We start from the raw sequence: 19588 nt of genomic DNA, 5'->3' as shown, positions 1-19588 counted from the left end.
GACAGTTTTCTATGCGGTTAGTGGTTATCGTTTGTTGCTGTATAACATATTTTAATTTTTTTTCGATGATTGCTCTGTTCATAAATCAGGCCGATAGTTTTCTTGTTTTAATTGATTCACATTTCGAGACCTTTAATAGATTGCTATGCGGTACGGGTTAGCTCACTATAGAAGGCCGTACTGTGACCCATATATAGATGCTGACCTTCTATGTCATTTATTATTATTAGTGTCTTGAATTTTTACTGAAAAAAAATGGAGAATCGAAATGTGGAAAGTAGCAAAGATACAATACCTGACTCTTTTTATTCCCAATGAAAAACTGTTGTATTTTTCCATACGAACGACAGATTGATTGTATAGTTCCGTTAAATTGGTCGTTACATTGTAGACCACATGGGCTTATTTGTTTGGTTAGACGAGGTTTTACTGTCAACGATGGTCGCTATCTTATACATATAAAATAACAATTTTGATAATGGATTATTCAATGGTATTTTTAAACACCCGTTAAATAAACATCAGTATCAGTATGCATGTAGTATACTGTAACCATTGTTTGAAAGAAAGAAAAAAAAACGAGACGTCTTACTGCTTTTTGTAATAAAATTAATTGTTGACTGCTTAACGTCCTGTGGCAAAATGTTCATTTTAAATGTGCGTATTGTTATTCATTTACTTTTCTACATTGGCTAGAGGTATAGGGGGAGGGTTGAGATCTCATAAACATGTTTAACCCCGCCGCATTTTTGCGCCTGTCCCACGTCAGGAGCCTCTGGCCTTTGTTAGTCTAATATTTTTTTTAATTTTAGTTTCTTGTGTACAATTCGGAAATTAGTATGGCGTTCATTATCACTGGACTAGTATATATTTGTTTAGGGGCCAGCTTAAGGACGCCGCCGGGTGCGGGAATTCTCGCTACATTGATGACCTGTTAGTGACCTTCTGCTGTTGTTTTTTCTATGGTCGGGTTGTTGTCTCTTTGACACATTCCCCATTTCCATTCTCAATTTTATTATGCATGTTCAGGACGAAAAAAAAGAAAGATATACAATGTTACATTATATGTTTTTCCTAGATTTATAGGCGAGGGTTGAAATCTAAAAAAAAACAAGTTTAACCCCGCCGCATCTTTGCGCCTGTGCCAAGTCATGTGCCTTTGGTCTTTAATTTTAGTTCAATTATATATTTAGGAGTTTAGTACATATTTTTGTTTAGGGGCAAGCTGAAGCACGCCTCCGGGTGTGGGATTTTCGCGCTGTATTGAAGACCTATTGGTGGTTTTCGGCTGTTGGCTCTTTGGTCGGGTTGTTGGTTTTTTGACACATTCCCCATTTCCATTCTCAATTTTAAACTTTGTTTTGAAAAGATATCTACTCACCTGAAACACTCCATTGTTTTTATCACAACTAGCTATCGTTACTGTTTTGTGCACTGCATCGACGTTATCCGGAAACATTCTCTTTAACCGTTTATGTTTTGTATTTATACAATCGGTTGTCATAGTGACATGAGTTCCCCCAACACTGAATCCTAAAGTGTGCCATTTGTTGTCACGTAGAAACTCATTTTTAAATTTCACTTTTTTACTTTTGTATATAAAAAATATGTTTCTTCTGCTAATTTCTATAGACATGATATTTGAATCGTTGTCTCCAACTACTAAAACACATTCTTTCCCCGTGTACGTCCGGCTATGTTTAATAATAAAAAACACTGAAAATTCATTCGGAAAGAATCTGCACTGTTTCAGAATTTCAGACGAATCCATCGTTATGTACGTGACGTCCTTCAAAAACTCATACGCATGCACGTGAGCCTCGGTATCGTACACATAGCTTACTCCTTTAGGTAGTCGTCCATATCGGGGGAAGGCTTTGTCTAATAAATGTGATGACTCTAGACCTGCAACAAAAAAAGTATTTTTGTTAGAAGTTCATTGTTTTTATAGTTAGGACACTTTCTTGCTTTAATTCATTTTTGTTAGGCCAATTAAAATTAATTGATAGATTTTCATCCCCGCCCGCCCCGATTTTTTTTATTTTTGAAAAAATTACGATTGCCGGATTTTGTTCATTTCCGTTACCGGTAACCGTCGATAATTTCGTTTCAATCAAACTTCCTGTTTCACAATTTCGGTTTTCGTATTTCTTAGAGTATTCTTACTAAATTACTAAGTCGATATATTCTGCTGATCTATGATGACAACATCATTTACCGAGAATAGAGATTGATTACGAGAAAGGCATGAAATATTCGGGTTACGAGTAATACGCTGTGTCCAAGAACGCAAATCGCCGTATGTCACAAATGTTTGTGATTTAATAGAACACCTTGGATTTTATTATATTTATACAATAACTTTGTGTCAAGAAATTTGGACTGTGAATGAAACCCAAAAGCGTAAGAATCGTGGAACACATTGGTACAAAAAATCATGACTGGAATAAAGGAATTAACACAAACATGAACTTGTTAGATTGGTGACCGTATATTGAGTTCAGAAAGTCGACAAACATACGCATTTTTAATTTATCAATTTATTGCAAGCCCTTAGATTAGGATTTAGCCATGCCTTCCGATTTTGATAATGGACAGCAAACATCATCTGTCCCAATACCCACAATAGTCATCAAACAACTTTGTGTTCTACATTGTAATTATATTCGTATCTTGCATATTTAAAAGGAACAATCTTATTTTTCAACACTGTTTGAGTTTTCATTTTATTCTGTACTTATAATACTTTTGCTGCATACCAATGCATTTGCTTCATTTTATTAGGACAACAAACGATTGCTTAGAAAGCAAAATAAAGTTGGTGTAGGTAGTCCAACTGAAGAGAGCATTTCTCCATGTTTCTGCTGTTTACTATAAAATAGGTTTCTGAAGCCGCAATTACATGTAGAACAGTTGTGGCCAATCAGAGATATGTATTTAAAGTATTTTGATGTTGGATGTGTACGGATTGATAGTTTAGTGTTAGATGCATGATTTTTTTTATTAGTCGTTAGTGGCTTTGAACTAGCTGTCAGATAACTGCGAGTACTCTCAGATCTGTTCCTAGTGTCTTTTTGTTATCGGGATCATAAATGAGACCGTTAGTTTTCTCTTTTGAATTGTTTTACATTGTCATATCGGGGCCTTTTAAAGCTGACTATGCTGTATGGGCTTTGCTCATTGTTGAAGGACGTACAGTGACCTATAGTTGTTAATGTATGTGTCATTTTTTGGTTTCTTGTGGACAGTTGTCTCATTGGCAATCATACCACATCTTCTTTTTTATATTAAGCATTTGAAAAATCATACAAAATACCTTATGCATGTATTTACATGATATAAGCTTATTATTACAATTGCATATATGAATAACACGTGACAAGAAGGTTTCATATGAAATAAAATTTAAAAAATAAAATCCTCCCACCCGCCCCATTTAAAACAAAAATTTGGATGAAATAAAATTGAGAAAGGAAATGGTGAATATGTCAAAGCGACAACCACCCGACCATAGAGCAAACAACAGCCGAAGGCAACCAATGGGTCTTCAATGTAGCGAGAATTCCCGCACCCGTAGGTGTCCTTCAGCTGGCCCCTAAAATATGCATAATAGTACAGTGATAATGGACGTCATACTAAACTCCGAATTATACACAAGAAACTAAAAATTAAAATCATACAAGACTAACAAAGGCCAGAGGCTCCTGACTTGGGACAGGCGCAAAATTGCGGCGGGGTTAAACATGTTTATGAGATCTCAACCCTCCCCCTATACCTCTAGCCAATGTAGAAAAGTAAAAGAATAACAATACGCACATTAAAATTCAGTTCAAGAGAAGTCCGAGTCTGATGTCAAAAGATGTAACAAAAGAAAATAAATAAAATGACAATAATACATAAATAACAACAGACTACTAGCAGTTAACTGACATGCCAGCTCCAGACCTCAATTAAACTGATTGAAAGATTATGTCTTCATCATATGAATATCAGGTACAATCCCTCCCGTTAGGGGTTTAGTATCATACTATCATAAAATATATGAGAAGAACATAACCCGTGTCATGCCAACAACTGTTTTTTTAGAAATAAATGTGTTTAGTTCCGATGCAAAGACCCTATCAGTGAATCAATGTTAAAGCCAAAATATGCAATCTTTAATGACCTGACAACAGTATCGTAACTATATCCCCTTTTAATAAGTCTATTTAAAGGTTTTGTTAGTTTCTGAGGAGAATACTGACATTTTTGTGCTTTATAAAGAATATTTCCATAAAATTTTGGATGTGAAATACCTGAACGTATAAGATGTCTGCATGTTGAGTTATATTTACGAATTATTTCCTTATACCGGTGATAAAATTTAGTAAATGTTTTGACCAGTTTGTGATATCGAAAACCCTGGTGTAATAATTTTTCAGTAATACATAAATTTCTCTCGCTAAAATCTAATACATTGTTACATACACGAGCGAATCGTACAAGTTGAGATATATAAACACCATAAGATGGTGACAAGGGAACGTCGCCATCTAAAAATGGATAATTAACAATAGGAAATGAAAAATCATCTCTTTTATCATAAATTTTTGTATTAAGCTTCCCGTTTATGATATAGATATCAAGATCGAGGAAAGGGCAGTGGTCATTGTTATCATTAGCTTTATTTAAAGTAAGTTCTACAGGATAAATTTCTTTAGTATACATACTGAAGTCGTCATTATTTAGAGCCAATATATCATCCAAATATCTAAAAGTATTGTTAAATTTTTGTATCAAATGTTGTTTTGATGGGTCTTTGCTAATTTTAGTCATAAATTGTAACTCATAACAATACAAAAACAGGTCCGCAATAAGTGGTGCACAGTTAGTCCCCATTGGAATTCCAATAACTTGACGATATACGGAATCTCCAAAGCGAACAAAAATGTTATCAAGTAAAAATTCAAGTGCATAAATAGTATCAAAGCATGTCCAATTGACATAGTTCTTTTGTTTATTGCTACTAAAAAATGATCTAAAAGAGTTTGAACATATGTACTCGCATTCCGACTTTTTAAATGCCCAGTTAATTAGGGATGTGAATTTTTTCTTAATAAGAATATGAGGCAAAGTGGTATATAGGGTAGAAAAATCAAAACTTTGAACAGATTCAAAATCACCAATATATGCATGCAATTTATCAAGTACTTCCAACGAGTTTTTGACACTCCAAAAGTAATTAATTCCACTATTTTCAAAGGCCTTATTTGAACAATTTATTATCAGGTTTTTTATTGTACCAAGTGTACTAGTAAGTAAAACAGACAATTTAGTAGTTGAACAATGGCTGGAAGATGAAATAAATCTATATTTGTAAGGTTTTTTGTGCAGCTTCGGAAGCCAGTACATAGTTGGGACTTTCATTGTGTTTGGTTCTGCTTGTAAAGAAGTAGCTAAAAGTTTATGTTTGTTACAGATGTCGTTTTCTGAAAATGAAGTCAGTTGGAATGTTGGTGAATTCGTGATTTCCTTTTGCAGAACCTCTATATAAAATTTACGTCAAACAATAATGATATTATTAGCAGCTTTATCAGCCGGGACAAAAACAAATTCCTTGGCTAGTTCTGTTAGTTTATTTTTGATACGCGAAATAGGGTTTTTATAGTTTTTGTTGAGGGTAAAATGTTCTTTAAAATGTTGTATTCGAATATCAACTATCTTCATTACTGAATTAAAAAAAGAGTCCAAAGATTTTTTGTCAGCTTTTTCCCGTTTTACCCATTTCAAACAGTAGGCGCGGAGTGAGTCGTTGATGATATTACGACACTCATTCCAGTTAATAGTTGACGGGGGACGATATTTAGGTCCTTTACTGAGGAATGATTTTAACTCTCGGTCGCGAACGATGTTAAGGTCTCCTGTTATAACATGGGAAATTGGTCCATAGGTGTATTCTGAATTACTAATTAATTTTAGTTTGCCTTATCCTATCTTTGCAGAACTTGATATGCATATTGAAAGGTTGGTACTTTATTAATTGTTAAAATGTATCTTTTTTCATTCCATTTTATGCATGATTTCGTGTTGATTGTTTTATGAGACTCTAAAATTAATCTCGTCTTTTTTTTCAACAGAAAACTTGGATTATACCAATTGTTGTTGGCATGGTGTTCAGTGATAATTTTTGGTTGATACTGTCAATATTAGGTAAGATATATATATATATATTGCAATTAAAAGCGTATTTATTTGAAATAAGAAAAAATAATCTTTCTGTGCTTTTTTTGCTTTTGATTCGACGGGCTTAGACCCAGTTTTCCGGCAGATGAGTCAAAATAAAAAAAAAAAAATCCAAACGTATCAAGATCCTGACCACCTTAATTAGACCATGCTGAGTGTGCGGGCAGTATATACATGTACCACACCATATCAGTATTTGGACCGTACGCGTAGGTCTAAACCATATGCGTACTTTTTCAAAATATGCATACGGTTGGTCTGGTCTACCTAATTTTAAGATGTTGGTCAAGTTTATAAGACACAAATGTATAAATCAGATAAACTTAATAAGTTTAATTGTAAAGGAAATCAAAACTTGGTATTTTAACAATTTAAAAAAAGCCATGTTAAGATGTTATACTCAGGTTAGTTTTCAAAATTTCAAAATGTACAAATGTATGTATATTTGCGTTTGATATAATTTAAAAATGTTTTATAGATTACGTGTTATTTCTTCTCGCGAATTTCGCGTAAAATAAATGACTCATACAAATTTATTAATTTACAAGAATCATTTCTTTAATTAAAATTAAAAATATCCATAATTATTCTTACATTTGTCACTTGAAAACTATTTCAGTAATGTATTTTCTTTTAAATACTTTATCCTAATGGTATATATTAACAAAAATATAATTATAACTAACAAAGTAACAATATACATTTTTCAATATTAAAATGTCTGTAGCGTCATCAATTCATAATCAGTTAAAGCTTCCTCGACATGAAAGGTATCGAGATGATTGAATATAGAAAAACAAATTACAGGTTAATATTTCTTTTATTGATAACAGTATATTTAAACTGTCGTTAAAATTTAAATAACTAGGGAAACATGAGGCATATTCATAATTTTAACTCTATAATTTTCAAAATTTGAACTGTATGACTTGAACATTATGATCTTAAGACTTTTTTACTTTTTAAACAGTAAATTAAATATACAAAAATATACAGTCGACGTATAAAATCCAATTAATTTGCTTTTAAATTCTTATTAGCCCGTTCGCCGGGGTTAACAAACACGCCCTCTAGTAATTAAGACGTTTTATTTTCCTTTGAGTTTTTCGATACAAGTAACGGATCACCTCTGACAGTCTTTCAGTTTGACTGAAGTATCTCAGGTGATTAACCCCTTTGATGTTTTACCTGCACAGGTGAAATACAACATATAATTTACACAGCCAATAGGCTTAAAGAATACCATCGAATATTAAGGGCTATTAAGTCCGTTTATCAGTATTTGAACAACACGTTCAAAAACTTTATAAATCTGGATTAAAATATGTAAATTTACAATATAAATTAAAAATCAAGTTTTTCTGTCTGATCCAACTCCAAAAATTTCTAGATATTAGAAAGATTTTATTATCACATATCAGGGATTTTATGTTCGGATATATATGATAGTTCTTGAAATAATTCGTGCTAAGTTTACATAAATAACACAATATTCCAGAAATTTATAAAAAAAACACCATGAAAATACTAATTAATTATTATTTATAAAACTTATATTTCTTTAGGTTAAGTTATTATCAAAATTATAAGAAAATATTTTTATCATTATATTTTTATCAGAATGAACAATACATGTTTTTCGCTTTATTTCTTTATTAATCATCTTTTAATATACATGTATATATATAAATATTATAAAATTATCTACAGAACCTTTCTGGTAAAATACCCAGTGCTCACAAGAACATTGTACATTTCAAAAATTCTTTTACACGATTAAAATAAAAGATGGCTCGGACAATATAAGATCAATAGAACACGCGTTCACATTTCACTGCAGTTTTGTCTTATCCGTGGCAATCTTTGACCGAACAATGTTTTTTTAGTTGCTCATCTTCTTACTGTTTATACATGGTGGCCTTTTAAAATTTCTTTACTTAAATATTCTGTAAAAATTATTTGATACTAATATAAGACCTATTTGACATACGACTCTGAAATTTGTTTTATGGATAATTTTCAGTCAGCTTTTAGGGCATCTAATAGAGCTGCAGTAAATAATATATTTTGTTATACTCTTGCATTAGCAGAAAAATATCCCTTTGAGAAGGTTCATCTAAATTTTGTAAAGCAATATTAGGACTGAAAAAGACAGCCACTAACATAGGTGCTAGTTCAGAATTAGGTAGATTTACTTTGGACTCCTATATAAAAACTCAAACACTCATGTATTTTTATAGAATACATTGAAATGTTTTAATCCCCTGGTTAAAGAATCTCTAAAAACAAACATAAATTTACATTCAGAAGGAATTTATTCTTGGTACTCATTTGCAGATAAATTTTTTTAAAGAGAAAAAAATAAACCCAGAAAATTACTCTAATATAAATGTATCTTTTAAACAATCAAAAAACGTGTTAAAATGTAATATAAAAAAGTGTGTTTCAAAGGAATATGAAAAAAATACTTTAAATAAACTTTCAAAAATGGATTCCTCATCCAAACTTTATCTTTATGGAAAATTAAAAAATAATTGTCAGTCTGAGGAATATTTAGATTGCAATAATTTTATACATAGGCAGTTACTCTCAACGTGGAGTCCTAGATGATGAATTTCATTTCTTTTTGTATTGTGACATTAACATATCTTTGCGTTCTAATCTTTTTGCTTATCTAAAAGACTATGTACATTATTTCAACATCTTGATGCATTCAATAAACTGAAACACATTCTAAACCCCATCCCTGAACTTGTTTGTCATATTGGAGTCTTCATTAAGCAGTCTTTAGAACTGAGGGAGTCAGACCCGTGTCAGACAAGGTTATGATGGTGTTTTTTACATACAATTATAATTGAACTCTAATGTTCTATTATTCTATATATTGTATTGTATTACATTGTATTTCATTGTATTGCATTGTATAAAACTATTGTTTGATTGTATTGCTTGACCCTTATGGTGTAACTTTGCAATAAAGATTATATATAAATAAGGAGACGTGGTATAATTGCCAATAAGAAAACTGTCCGCCATAATTCGAATAAAATGGATGTACGTAAGCAAATATAGGCAACCGTACGACCTTCAACAATGAATAAAAACCATACCATATAGTCCGCTATAAAAGGTCCCGACATGAAAAAATATGAATCAATTCAATTTAGAAAACTGAAGGGCTAAATTGTAACACACAATTTACGAAAAAAACCCACAAAATATGACAGATGCGAACCAACCCCTGAACTATACGCTCCTGACTTTGGACAGGCACATACATAATGTGGCGGGGTAACTGTCTCGTGTCAAAGATACTTTCGCTTTTAATATCAGGTTTCGGGTTCGAACTGTTTTCTAAAGACAGTCGGGATTGTTTTAATTTGATTTCAGCATGATTGTTGGTTTCTCTACACGTTTATTGTTTACATCAAATGTTTTCTTTTTTTTGTCTTCTATTTTCATTTATTATTGCTCGTTTTTATCTCCCTTGTAATTTCCTTTTTTTCATCATTTGTTTGTCCTACTTTTTGACAATTTAGCTAATAAGATGAGCAGGAAAAAAATACTCTACCGGTGCTCTTGTTCAATAGATATAGGAAGATGTTGTATGAGTGCCAATGAGACAACTCGCCATCAAAATAACAATTTATAAAAGTAAACCATTATAGTACCATCTAGTATACATGCAGCAGACAGTAGAAATTGTGCAGTGAAGACTAAGAAAATTATGGTTATATTGACAATGAGACAATTATTCATCAAAGATTCATTTATACGAGAAGTGAAAACTTTGATATTCGTTTTTGATTTGTTTGTCTCTTTTTCAATTTCTGTCTCTCTATGACGAATTACGATTGTCATGTGTTTATATTTTGATGTTACACAACACGTGTTACTAAAGGGCGTGTACTTTTTAAAAATCAATCATCCAGTTTTGGATTTGGAAACTTCTCCAAAATATTCCCTTTTCTGATTACTAAGCTTATATGGACAAATTTTAACTATCATGTATTTTAAATTATGATATAATATTTAAATATTTATTTTCAACAAATTCTCTTAATCTAGATAAACATATCAACAGATATTTCTCCATTAATTTAATAGACCGTAATAGTGTACATTACATTTCTTATTGACAGTTGGTTTTTGGTAAATATTAATGGACTTTATATTTGTCACGTTGAGGTCTTAACATAAACATGTTACCTTTCGGTCAATGGTCAAACCACGAAAAAATAAATTATCACCCTCGTGTCAAGTCAATAACACATGTATAATATTTTTATTTCACTATTGACTGATAGTTCCATTACATTGAACCGGTATTTAAATCACCTAATATTATTACTTTTACTGATTTTATCAAAAAAGTAATAACGGTTTTTATTTAAGATTTTATGTAATTTGTGGTTTTCGATTTCACTTAAATGTATTTCATTTAAGCTTTTAACATATTTTGTCTGAATTTTTAGAAGTTTTCATGGTTGACATAAAAATCACACATCTGAGAGTAAACACAGAGAAAAAAAGCTTTTAATAAATTTATTTTTATACATTTGGATGTTAATAGATTCTAATGAATTCACTTTTCGGCTAATAACAATGTATATGAAAATTCAAAACTAGGATATTTTTAATTTTGATATCATTTATCAAACAAATTAATCAAAATCAAAATTTAACTCCACATCTCATAATCAAAATTAAAATAAAGCAGTTTGTGCATACTTGAATATGACCAATTCTCCGTTTCAGAATCTAATGCATACTGGGTAATATTTTCAAAGTTGTACACCAAAACGTCGTGATTGGTTTAAATAATATCTTTATTCGAATGTTTGTCTCAAACCATATACTAGTGTTTAATGCCAATACACTTATGTAAAAAAAAATGAAAATATAAAAACGAAACAGTTATAAATATCTTTTCGTTTTATTAAGTGTTCTCTGATCGCTGGAAGATTGTCGACAGAGAAATATAATATTAATAAAAAATAAAAAAATAATTGTAATAATAATAATCAAATTATTAATGATAATAGTAATAATAATAATTTTTTTTCTTCTGTATTGGTTAATGGATTGAGTGTGTTATATTTATAAGCAGGCACAATAAGGAAAAACAAAATAGACAAAGTCCTTTACAATATCACATGCTCTTAATCTTCGCTATTCTAGACAATAGACGAAAGTTTAGCAGACAATTAACGATCATACTACAAGATCGTTTGCATTTTCACGTATTTGCTAACTCGAATAATTCAAGCCCTTTCCGTGTCCGATTTTCTTCCACACGTTAATGTAGCCTTCGTAGATCAGCGGAATATAACGACTGAATTATTCGGGTTACGTATTTGACGCCATATACGATCGACGCATCGTATAACATTGCGTATAAACACGAGGAAACCTTTAAAGACAAATTAAGTCAAATTGGTTCCGATGATGATATTGTATCATGCATTTAATTTGAATTTAGTTTTAATAGCGGTCGGGGCTTAATCTTTATTTTATGAAAATCTGCCTGATACTTATACGTCGGTCAGTGCACGTACGTAGTGAATAATGCAAATGCTCTGATAAAAGCAAATAATGTTATATTCGAATAAATATGTTTAAAACAAAACTTATTTGAACCATTGACAAGATCCCAACTTTTAACGAATCTTTTTGTATTTAATAACTGAGTTTGTATTGCTCTAGCAAAACTCCTCGTTTTGGCTCATGCACAAGTAAGAGACGGAGAAACGTTCAAACCAACTGGATACTAAATAACATCATTAAAGCAACTTACGCTCGCTCTATTACCAAAAAATTCACAAAACTAGTTAGACGACGGTAAAATTTGTATAATACCGTGCTTTACACCACTAAATCAGATATATCTTGAAATTTATACTGTTAAATACAATAATTAGATTTTATATACAACGATATCATAATTCAACACAGTACTAATTGGTCCTATTAGTACTTCAGTGTCACAGATACCATATTTTGACTCATTCATCACGCAGTTGTCTTATGAGGCTACTAAATAGAGTCGTTAGGGTCCAGAGTTTATTATATATTATTTTCAGTACAATTGGAATGCCAAACATTCAGTATCATAGCTTATGACAAGTAACGAATATAGTTTAAAGATTAATTTTCTCTTCATATTTGATAAATTTTATATTAAATATCTAAGCTACAATCTTCCAAAACATGCAGGAAATATTTGACAGTGGACGTTGGCCAACCTAAAATCAATCAATTTAAAACACAAAATTTTGAAATTGCTATAGAAGTCCCATATACAGCCTCGTTTTGAAACTCATCCTTCATAGAGTCATTAGATACAGGTCAGGTCAACTAACCTGCAAAAGGGCACGATCACTTTACATTTTCTAAACAATAAGATGATATTATTAGCTTTCAGCGTGACAAACATTGTAGTTCTCAGGTGTGGTGATACGTATCTGGCCTATATAAACTATTCAGATCTCTATAGTCGATACAGAAACGGGGTAAAATGTCATTGTCTTTATTACGTCTTTATGGACCATTTGTCAGGGATGATTAAAACAATACATTTTCACAAGTTTAACCTTAATGGGAAGTTAATTTGACATTTGATACAGGTGTTGTGAAATGTATACTTTAAAGGAATAGAAAGTTTCTGGAACACCTATGGTGATTTGATTTAGAAAATTAAGTTTTATAATTTTGGTTATATCTTCTCATTACTTTTGAGTCAGTCCAGTCAGAACTGTTATCTTACAATTAATTTCATATTTATCTTTCTGATAGTAGACCAATATTTTATTTTCTCTTTACTTTTTCTTATTGATAAACACTTTTTAACCACATTTATAAAGCCAGAAAAGCGTTTCGGACATATGAAATCAATGCTGGTTTAAATTTTGTATCCACAAGCTCGATTAATTTTTTCTTCTGATTCCCAGATTTTTCTCATTTAAACTTATTTCATCTCACAGACAGAGAGTCATGTAGTTTATATCATGCTTTTTCATATATAAAATATAGTTTACGGAAGGAGTTGTGCAACATGGACATATTATATATATATATATATATATATATATATATATATATATATATAAATAATACATTATAAGAAAACTAAAAGATGAAATTTTAGATAAAATATGAAGAGACATTATGGCTCTTATAATGAGCATTCTAAATATGAGTTTTAAAAAATCACAAGGGATTCGTTTTAGTGCTAAAAACAAAATAGTTAAATTAAGTATACATTACAAGTGTACATTGAATTTCCTTTATAAAAAAAGTAAGCTTTATAAGTTATCTCCTCTTATATGGATGAATTTTAAAAAAATTAACCAAATACAAAAATATGTTTTTCCTCACAAAATCAGTTTTAATTATATTAAAGATAAATTCATAATTTTCTTTATTTAAGAGACTGTCCAAGTAAATATCAGGCATATCCTATGATATGGGAGGCACAACATAATTTTTTTCCCACTGAATTTTTGGTTCCAATGCAATGTTTATATCAAACAAAGGATATGTATGTCAAAGATATTTTTGAATCAACAGTGGATGGCTCAGAAAATGATTTTAAAGTTCACTAACAATGCAACCAAATTTTGTACAAAATGAAGAGTTATCTCCCCTTTTCAATGAATTTTCAGTGCTTTCTATGGATTTTTTTTCTTATTATTTGTTGCAGTTATTAAAAAAAAAAAAAAATTTAACTTTAAGACAGAATGAATTTGTGATATGAAATAGATGAAAAAATTTTGAAAACAAAATATGTCATGTACCACCCACTGCCTGGTTTTTCCATGGACACCCTCTTAAATGCAAATTATTATAAATACAATGCATATATCTCTCTGAAAATTTGCATATTTCATTTTTTATATAGATTAGACCATTGGTTTTCCCGTTAGAATGGTTCACCACCAGAATTTTGGGGGCCCTTTATAGCTTGCTGTTTGGTGTGAGCCTAGGCTCCGTGTTGAAGACCGTAATTTGATCTTTAATGGTTTACTTTTATAAAGTGTGACTTGGATTGAGAGTTGCCTCATTGACACTCATACCACATCTTCATATATCTATAGACCGATTGTTTTCTGCTATTTTACAACAGAAGAGATCCGATAACCGTCAGGTTAAATGCATTTCCATGGCCAGACATAAGTCGACAGAGTCACCGGAGCTCGATTTCGCGTGGCTATTTATTGAATATATGCCAACCAGTAAAAAACACCAGACATCGGACATGAAACGTCATCCAATGTCCCAAGCTTTAGTTGTAGTTGGTTTGCTGTGTGTTATATTTTGTTTTCCATTCATTGTTTTGTAAGAAAGCATACCGTTGTGTTTTCTGTTTCAATTGTTTCACATTTGTTAACTTTCGGAGCCCTTTATAGCTGACAATACGGTATGGTGTGTTTTTTCTTTTAATGTTGAACGCCGTACGGTTACCAATAATTACTTTAATCCAGATTTTTACTCTGTTGGATCATTGTCCTATTTGTAATCATACCATATCGTTATTTTATATTGAAAAAGAATTAGCAAAGTTTAAAAGCAAAAGCAAAGAGAGAAAGTAAACGGATCAAAAAGTTATAAGAATAGGGAATTCAAAATGTTCTAAACTTTATTGGTTATAAAAAAAATAATTATTCGTGTCCATATAAACCGGTCAATGTTATGAAAAAAATCTGTTCAAGCGATAATACTAAACCAAGTGTTAATTGATTGTCATATTTTTAACTTGTTGCAAAATGAAGAGTGGACTGGATAAAGATTAACGTCGAGCCAAACGTAACAATTATACAGTCATTTCAATTCTCTTAATAAATTTATACATTTTTAAAGTCAAGATTCAAATCAAATCAGAATGAGAGTTGTAGCTCCAATCAACTGATACCTTACATTTGTGTGTGTGCTGGTAATCAACTTTTGATAACATTATATTTTTTTCTCGCATGGTCTTTAAAAAAAAGATATAAAATATATTTAACCTATGATTTGGGAGTCTTTTTAAACAATTATGTTTAGTAAAATTTTCAAAATTTCAACTTTCAAGTAACTTTGGCTTATATCTTTAGAACAGAAAAGGGAATGAAAACGGCAAATGTGTGACAGAGATAACAACCGGACCGAAGAGTAGTAATCTGTCCAGGGCCATTAATGGGTCTTCAACGATAACCATCTCTATCTTTTAAAAAGTGAATGGGGGACACACATACATATGTAGCGTCCATATTTCCGGCGGCGATATATTTACCGCCCGTACGTTTTTGATTCGTTCAGTGGAAATAATTTTGCTCTTGCGTCGTTGGTTGATTTATTTCGTTGAACATATTTAATACTTAACTTTATCAAAGATAAAGATGTATTTCATTTCAGGCGTACCTTTAGATACCCTTTTGTATTGTTTTTCCATTTTTCCGTGCTTGTGCTCTCAGTGGCCATCAACAAGTTTTTTCTGTATCATACAGTCTATTCTAATAAGGGTTGAATCGAACACGTTAAGATTATGACTTAAAACAAAAGCGCCTTTCAAATATGATAAAAACTCGCTACTCTTATAATGATTTTAAGATAAAAAAAAATCCATGCATTCTCGACATATGAAAATTTGATGCGTCCGAATCGCTGCTGTGGAATTTGCCTTCATCAGGAATGTTCAAAGTCGATTATTTGAAAGCCAATTTATGTTTATAATTTAAACACATAATCATTATATGTTCCTATCACCTTTTCGGATTTAAGAAACATGGTGCCTCCTTATCAAATCGTTTTATAGTCCTAAATTTTTGGACCCAAGCAATTATAAGTCACTTATCGTCCTAATGTCTCGGGTTGATATGCATAAAACAACTTAAGTTAAGATATATAAATTCACTCTTAATATAATGTACAAATTTTTCTTAAGATCTGTAGAAAAATTCGTTTGTTTAGAACACATTTTACTTAATAAGTTTTATGTCTGTCAGCCCATCATCCTAAATATACACATTAGAAATCCGTCGCAATTTATAATTAACGGTTTTATTTTATCTTATTTTGCGAGAAATATTCGCGCTTTATATTGTATAAAATTATTTCTCCTTTAAAAACAATACATCATACTATAAAAGGTTATATTATAAATCATTATAAAACATCACACAAAATAAAAGTAAGATGGTATTTAGATAAATATCTAAAAATATGAAACAATAATAAAAAAAACTTTAACGTTTTAAATGCATTGTTCAAAAGGAAAAGTTTTAAAATACTCCTATCGTCATTCAACATTTTAGAAAGATGATATTTAGATAAATATATAAAAAAAAAAAACTGAAATGAAAAAAAAAAAACCATATAAAATTTGACGCCGCAGGTTTCTGTTTACTGTAGTAATCAACTATTGTCTTACCTCGACATGAATTCTGAATTTGATTGGTCGAATAAACAAAACTCATTAAACAAAATGGTAAAATGCATGCAAATTCCCCGAGTAGCATCATACATTGAAATTATGCACGTACACTTGTCGCGTCCTTTTCATCATAAAACCACAGTTAAATCATATCAAAGTAATCGTATTCTTTTCCATTTAATTTTTTCAGAATTTTCAGATATTTTCCACAAATTTTGAAATTGGAAACCTTTTTACAGCATTCAACTTTCGACTACTCTGTCTTTTTCCTATTCCGTTCTGAAAACTTGATAGAGAAAGCAAATTTAATTTGATTGACAAAGCCACGTGACATTTAAACCAACATAAATCTTTGATAACATAACGGGACTTATAATTATCAGTGGTTCAGTTAACACTTTGACAGGTCTCTGTGAATTGTCGTAAAAATATTGCAACAATTAGCAGATAGTCTGCTTTGCGGTAGAACCGCGGTGTGAATTATAGTATTGAATTGCTCCGAATAGCTTTAGTACTACTCGGGCTGTTTCTAATGAACTCCTAACCATCACAAATCAACGATTTCGTACCTTTTAAACTTGAACAATTTGATGAACAGAATAAGATCATTGTTTACCGAGGTGATAAATCTATTGCGATCAGAAGACCGACAACTGGTCGCGAGATGTATCCTGTATAATGATACAGTTAAGAACCTAAGTATTAAAGCCTCATTATGACATCAAGTTTCATTCAGCTTTGACAACCAAGAGACCTCACATAAAGGATCTTCCTTTGATGAAAAACTGTGATCTCTTTTTAAAAGAAAATTCAATCTCTCTAATAGTTAATTTGAGCAATGAATATGACCATTACTGTCCGGAATATGAAGACTATCTATTGCCTTTTTTTACTAGAGGTCACGTGACGGGCATAACTCATAAATGAAGTATATCTTTTTGAATTCCAAACTAAAGAAATTGAAGTATTGAAGTTTATTTTTGAGTGAAGCTTTAAATTACATGTAAGTCATAATTTATTACAATATTTTGATATGCATAGAATTATCCGATTGGTAAAATTAGAAAAGAATGAATTGTTTTTAAAAATTACCAGTTCTGTAAATCCTTCTGTAAATGATTGGGTATTAAAATAATCTATTAATCGACAAAAGGGAATTGTATTCAGTTCAATTTAGAATTCACAGACAATGTGAATTCCTTGGATACAACTTGTTTTGTCATTCTTTTTTTATACCTTGTACATGTTGTAAGAACTATGACAACATTTGAATAGTCTGAAGATTTACTTTTTAGAAATATTATGTTAGAATAAGAGTTGTTTTTAAAAAAAATTATTTACAAATTTGCATGTGTTTTATAAGTATATATAGGCTTTCGTTTTCATTGAAATAATCTGAATTTATGTAAAATAAAAAAGAAATGCAAAGGGTGGAAAATTCAAAGGGTTTACACCTTTACATGAAACGCAAAAAGAGGTCCGCATCCATGTGCGGGATTTCTTGATGTGTTAAAGACCAATTGGTGGGCATCGGCTGTTTTCGGATTTTTGGTTGAACTATTGTCTCATTTACAGATTCTCCATCACAATTTTATTTTTTTTACCCCCGCTTTAAAAAGTGGGTGGTGGGGGGGGGGGGGGGGGGGGGGGGGGGGGGTTATACTGTATACTTTTTTACATCCGTCAGTTCATATGTCAGTCCATCCGTCTGTCCGTCCCATGCGGAATATTTTCGTCGCATTTTTTCATGAACTATATTACAAAGATTTATGAAATTTGGTTTTCATGATTTATATAAGTCAGCTTTAATGTATGATGCGTTTTCAGAGTCATAACTCAACAATTTCCTGTTTACCGAACACGTGTAGTCCCAAGACCACAACTAAGGATCACGAATCTAATGCATCCTGGGTAATATTTTCAAAAGCGTACACCAAAGCGTTTTGATTGGTTTAAAACGTTATAAACAATGGAAATTCAACCAATGACGAAACGTTATTTTCACTTTGGGGTACGAACAATGAAATTACCCATGATTCTTCAAATTCTGAAACGGCTAATTATAGTGTATTTTTTCTTTATTGTTTTTCTTTCCCTTTCTCAAACATTTCTTAGTTTTTCTTGAGTGAAAATGAAAGAAGAGAGCTGAAATAAACTTTTTGATGTTTATTTTAACTGATTTTGATATGGAAAGAGTGATTAGGCCAAGTGCAAAAAGGTGATATTTATAGTTTTCGGAACATCTCTTGACTTATCCATAGGGGTATGGATGTGTGGTGGCTAAATTTGTAAAATACAGCAGAGCAATCTTTCTGAATGTTGGAATTATTTTTGGACTAGAACTATACTTTACACACACACAAAATTTGACAAAAAGATTAGGTGCATTTTGTTTTAATGAAACAAAACGTTTATCAAGAACTAATAGAGAATTTAATTGTGATCTGTGGCCTGTATCATTTTACACATGACAGCCAAGTTGAAAGTATTCGTCATATTTTTATCAGGATAATTTGTATTACCTTTGCACCTGTTGTACTGGTTACAGAGTGTAAATGGAGGGAGAGGTGGTCCTTTATTTCTGATTTAAAAATATGTTTTTTATTCTTTATAAATTTTGCTTTTTAATCTCTATTCTTCACATTCAGCACTTTATTACTCTCTTTATTCGTTTGATCAATTTCTACTCTATATTTTGTTTATAAGTATTCTTTTCCCCTCGTATAGCATTTTTTTCTAATAGTTTTTTACTAGTTCGGAGTATACCGTTTGGATGTAGAAACAGCTTGTTTTATAAACTACAAGTATAGTACCACATGAGTATCAAATGTGAATATGTTATCATCAAAAACTCTTCATTATAATGCAAGGGATTTACAAACACAAACGGATTTTTGCAACCTACAGTAGTAACTCTGTGTTTTACTAAGTTCCTATTTTTGCAAATTACTATTT

At 31.0% G+C, this 19588-nt stretch overlaps 1 protein-coding gene across 1 annotated transcript in view; it reads right to left on the bottom strand.

Annotated features, from left to right (window-relative positions):
• Positions 1-16999, bottom strand: part of LOC139503094 (thrombospondin-type laminin G domain and EAR repeat-containing protein-like) — a 94121-nt gene extending 77122 nt beyond the window's left edge. Inside the window, exons 1-2 of the mRNA XM_071292771.1 lie at positions 16631-16999; positions 1382-1905 (exon numbers count right to left, since the gene is read on the bottom strand). Coding sequence (XP_071148872.1) covers positions 1382-1905; positions 16631-16721 — 615 coding nt within the window. The 5' untranslated portion in view covers positions 16722-16999. The remainder of the gene's footprint in view (positions 1-1381; positions 1906-16630) is intronic.
• Positions 17000-19588: the final 2589 nt, after the last annotated feature.

This window comes from Mytilus edulis, chromosome 14, assembly GCF_963676685.1.
Source record: "Mytilus edulis chromosome 14, xbMytEdul2.2, whole genome shotgun sequence".
NCBI classification, from domain to species: domain Eukaryota; kingdom Metazoa; phylum Mollusca; class Bivalvia; order Mytilida; family Mytilidae; genus Mytilus; species Mytilus edulis.
This window is presented reverse-complemented; position numbering and strand designations above follow the sequence as displayed.